The sequence below is a fragment of the Aptenodytes forsteri genome, unplaced genomic scaffold, assembly GCF_000699145.1.
Source record: "Aptenodytes forsteri isolate BGI_AS27 unplaced genomic scaffold, ASM69914v1 Scaffold54, whole genome shotgun sequence".
Classification (NCBI taxonomy): Eukaryota; Metazoa; Chordata; class Aves; order Sphenisciformes; family Spheniscidae; genus Aptenodytes; species Aptenodytes forsteri.
In genome coordinates, this window is record NW_008796044.1 from 12,808,221 (window position 1) to 12,812,552 (window position 4,332).

The 4,332-nt window shown below is 65.8% G+C and overlaps 1 protein-coding gene across 1 annotated transcript in view; it reads right to left on the reverse strand.

Moving 5' to 3' along the window:
• Positions 1–664: 664 nt before the first annotated feature.
• SYNPO (synaptopodin) overlaps positions 665–4,332 on the reverse strand; it is a 14,074-nt gene continuing 10,406 nt past the window's right edge. Inside the window, exons 3-5 of the mRNA XM_019473796.1 lie at positions 2,974–4,330; positions 1,297–1,651; positions 665–1,265 (exon numbers count right to left, since the gene is read on the reverse strand). Of these exons, the coding sequence (XP_019329341.1) occupies positions 892–1,265; positions 1,297–1,651; positions 2,974–4,330 (2,086 nt within the window). The 3' untranslated portion in view covers positions 665–891. The remainder of the gene's footprint in view (positions 1,266–1,296; positions 1,652–2,973; positions 4,331–4,332) is intronic.

Genomic DNA, 4,332 nt, shown 5'->3' on the forward strand with positions numbered 1-4,332 from the left:
CCCTCCCCAGCCCCCCAACTCCTCCCACCCACCCTGGCTGCCACAGAGCCCGCTGGTCCCCCTGCGTCCCTCCATCCCGCAGGGTTGTGGACAGGGATGGGATGAGCCCGGGGATGGGGACAGTGACAGGGTACAGGATGGGGCTGTCCCTCTTTGCCTGGGCAGGGCAGGAGGGCACCTGTAAATGGTCCCCTTGACGTGGCAATAAATAACTTTGGCTCTCTTTTTGGTCACCGGGGAAGGATTTGGGGGAATTTCTTTGAGAAGGGGTCAAAAGTAAGAAAAGACGCCAATGAAGAACTGGGGGGCTGGAGGCTGGAGTAAAAAAATTAACTTTTCCTCTCCCAAATCTGGTTTCAATTGAAACCAGCCAGATCTGGAGGGTGGGAGAGGGTGCCCTGGCCACGGCACCTGCTCGGCACTGCCGGGTACGCCATGACCCCACAGGCAGCGGCACTGGCCATGCCAGCAGGGAAAGCAGAGCTGCAGGGTGCCAGGGTCCGTAACACCCCAGCGCTGGGGACGGGGGGCTTGCAGGGGACCACTGAGCCCGTCCCCATCCCTGCTGCGTGGTGCAGGGCTGTGGAGGGAGGGGGCTGTGCTGGGGGCTGGCTCCCCCCTGCTGCCTGCTCTGCCTGCTGACCACGCAGTCCTGCCCCGAAAGGTTAGGGTGGTAAAAATAGAGTGGGGCCGTGCGATGGCAGGCAGGCGGGAGGCACCTGACCCCGCCGGCATGCCGAGGGGCTGCGGCAGCTCCACTGGGGAGTGGGGACGCCAGTTTTTGGGGACCTCAGCCCTGAGGGTGGGGTGTTCCCGTTGCAGGGGTCAGTGGGTGGCATCGCCCAGGCTGGCGGGACTGGGGAGAGGGTGGCCTGGCCGGGACTGGCTCATCTAGGAGGTGCAGGGGGCCCCTGAGGGCAGCCCCCCTGGCTTCAGCCGCAGGCTGCCGGTCCAGCCCCGGGGGCAGAGGTTGAAGCTGTGGATGCCCGGGCTCTTGGCCCCCGAGTCTTCGGAGTCAAGGGAGATGTCCGAGTCCGTCGGGGACCGGGAGGTGCAGCGCTTGGCCGGGGACCGCCCGCCCACCACGGGGGATGGCAGGGGGCTGTTGGGAAAAAAAAACACACTGGCTGGCAGCAGGAGCTGGCGACCCTCTGCCCAGGCGGCTCGGGGCATCCCGGGGGGGAAGCACAATTGGGGGCCATCCGCCCGGGGCGTTCGCAGGGGGCTTTTGTGGGAGGGCGCGGGGCTGCCCAGGCTCCACGCTGCTGGCAGCCTGTGGTGTGGGTTGTGCCGGACCTCTGGAGCTCTCCGGACGCGCCGGCCTGGGGGACTGGGGCAGGCTGGGGGGGCCGGCGGGGATGGGGGTGAAGGGCCGGGAGCCCTCCGGCCCCACAGCTTTGGGAGAGGAGCTCTTTCTCCGGGCAGCGTTGATGATGTTCCTGGCGAGCCGCGCTTGCATCTGCCGGCTGGCCTGGGCGTCAGCGTCCTGCCGCAGCGGGGACAGGGACCTCTCGCTCCATGGAGGGGACGTGGGGGGTCCCTCGTCCAGCTCAGGCACTGAGGCCGGGCTGGCCCAGCCGTCCAGGCTGCCCGGGCACCGCGCCAGCCGGGGCGTCCAGGTAGGTGAGGCGGGGAGGGACGGCCGCCTTTCCTGGAGGGGGACAGAGAGCGGGTTAGTGCCAGCACCGTTCGGGGGGATGAAGGGGGCAGAGCAGAGGGACAGGGGCAGGATTGGTGCTGGGGCAAGCTCCGTGCTGGCTCAGCCCTGCACGAACTGGGGATGCATCTTCGTGCATTGCACCCCCTGCGAGGGCTCCCCAAAAATGCATTTGCCTCTGCACCCCCTCACCAGCCAAGGAGGTCGGGGCAGGCTGAGCCTGCAGTTAATCAACCTTGCCCAAAATATGACCCAGGACCTCTCACTACCTGCTGCTTCCTAAAGGCTCCCTCCAGGTGACGCACGGAGAACCCCCTGCGCCGCCCCGGGTGTCCGTCGCCCGGCAGCTGCTCCCCAGCCAGCAGGAAAGAGAAGAGCCAGGTCTGACAGCGCAGAGAGTGTATTCAGAAAGAGGGGGAAAAAAAAAGAAAAACGCAGGAAGAAATAAAAGCACAGTCAAAAGGCAACTCGTTACCACGGGGAGAGCGGCGGGAGCAAGGGACAGGCAGAGGCATGGCTGGACCACGAGCATCAGGCTGAGCATCGCTGAGCTGGCCCTGCCCTCGCCTGCCTCCTCTGCCTGGCACATCCCTGGCTCCCGGCCGTGCCAAGCAGCGCTGCCCGTTCCCAGCTCCAGCACCGAGCGTGGGGAGGGACAGGGACCCCGCGGTGTCCCCAGCACCGTGGGGCTCTGCCATTCCCCCAGGGATGTGGCTCTCCTCCGTGGCATGGAAGCAAACAAGGACAGATCCTGAAGGAGCAGTAGAAGAGACAGGAGCAGGCACAGTGAGGCGGAAAGGTGGTGTGTCCCCTCTGCATTTGCTTTGGTAGGAGGCCGATAGGAGCCGGCAGGACAGAGGGGCTGCGGGTGAGCAGGCAGAGCTGGCAGCTGCCGGCTGCGAGAGCTAGAAAGGCAGGAGGCGAGAAAAGGACAGAGCCAGAGGTGCGATGCTCCATACAGTGTCCAGGTGAGAGAAGAAAGTGCTAGCAGTCCTGCGGGACGGGCAGGCTCCCGACGGCTCTTTGGGATCCCACGGGCTCTATGGCCCCGACTCCTGCCGCCTCCCCGGGACCCCTTGGCTCCCATTACACTGGGGGCTCAGCAGCGCCTGTCTCACCCACGGTCCCGGCACTGCAGCCTCCCAGCTACTTCTTTTTTCTATTTCCTTTTCTTTTTCCCCCCTTTTTTGTGGTTGGTTCGGCTTTTGGCACACCCGTGAGCAGTTAGGGAGGATTCGGCTGGTGGAGGGAAGCCTAAAACCCCCGAGTTTTTCTCTCCGCCACCGCTACTTGTAGTAAAAAGAAGGTTTCCACACCTGCGGCTCGATGCCGGCATTCCTGGTGGAGTAGGAGGGCCGGGGTGCCTGGAAGCCCCCCTTCACTCGGGGCGGCAGCAGGCGGCACGGGGAGGCCAGCAGCACCTCGGTCGGGGCTCCGGGACTGGCACGGCTGCCGTGAGTCAGGGGCAGACCCCCAGTGGCACCGGGGAAGGGGCTGGAGGTTGTCTGGCCGGCGCCGGGCACAGCAGGAGCATGCCAAATGGGGGAAGGAGGCAATGGAGAGGTCGGGCAGGAGGTTTGCTGGGGGTAAGGGTAGGCGTCAGGAAGAGAGGGTCTGGGTGGAGGCATCTCCTGGGGTATGGACCTCGCTGGCCCCTTGGATGGGGAGAGGATGAAGAGCGAAGACTGGAGCTGGTAGGGCTGGTGCTTGGAAATCTCTAGCTCCTTCTGGGAGACCTCGTTCTCCATCAGGTTGCTGCCGTACAGAGATGCCGGAGGGGTTTTGGAGGGCCTGGAGGGACTCTTGGAGGGGTGTCTGGAGACCATGGGCGACAGGCAAGCGCTGGCATCGTACTTCCAGGAGGGAGGCAGGGACATGGTGGGCGACGGGGACCGCAGCAGCTTGGGCTGGGAGGGAGCCTCGATGATGAACTTCTCCATCCTGGACTGCCGGCGGGCAAAGAGCTCGGCCCCCTTCCCTCTCGCTTCGCTGAGGTTGTGGCTGGGCTGTGGCTTCGGCTTGGGCTGGATGGTGGGGGACTTGAGGCAGGAGGACCACGCGGGAGCATCATCGGCTGGCAGAAGGTTCTGCCCATCCCTGGCCGCGCTGTTGGGGACAAAGTTGGCGGCTTCAGCCCCGAGGGCGAAGGGCTCGTCCTCAGCACCGGGCTCCCCCTGCTCCTTCTGCTTCTTCCTGCTGTCTGCGCTCTGGACCAGGTCCAGCAGGTCGGGGTTGGGGCCCAGCTTTGGCTTCTCAACGAAGGTGAACATGGACTTTTTGCCAGCTCTCCGGGCGGCCGACTCCTCCAGGATCCCCGTTTTGGGCAGGGGGTTCGGTCCACTCACCCCGCAGCCCTGGGGGGGACCTGGCAGCATCTTCTGCTCTGAGGGTGGGTACAGGGCCGAGTAGGAGGGGGGTGAGCGGACACGGGTGAGTGGCGGGGGGCTGCTCAGGGTCTCCGCATAGGTGGGTGGTGGGGGCAGCTCGGCAGCGGGGGGGCCCTCTGCGGGCTGGCCGCTGGCAGGGGACGCCTGGGTGCCGAAGGGTCTGGCCGTCCGGTTCTTCACCGGCTTGGGCTTGGCCAGGGTGAGATGGACCTCGTAGTACTGCCGGCCCTGCACCCCATTCTGCTGCCGGCTGGCCGGGGATGCTGTCCCTGTGGCCGTCCCCGCGGG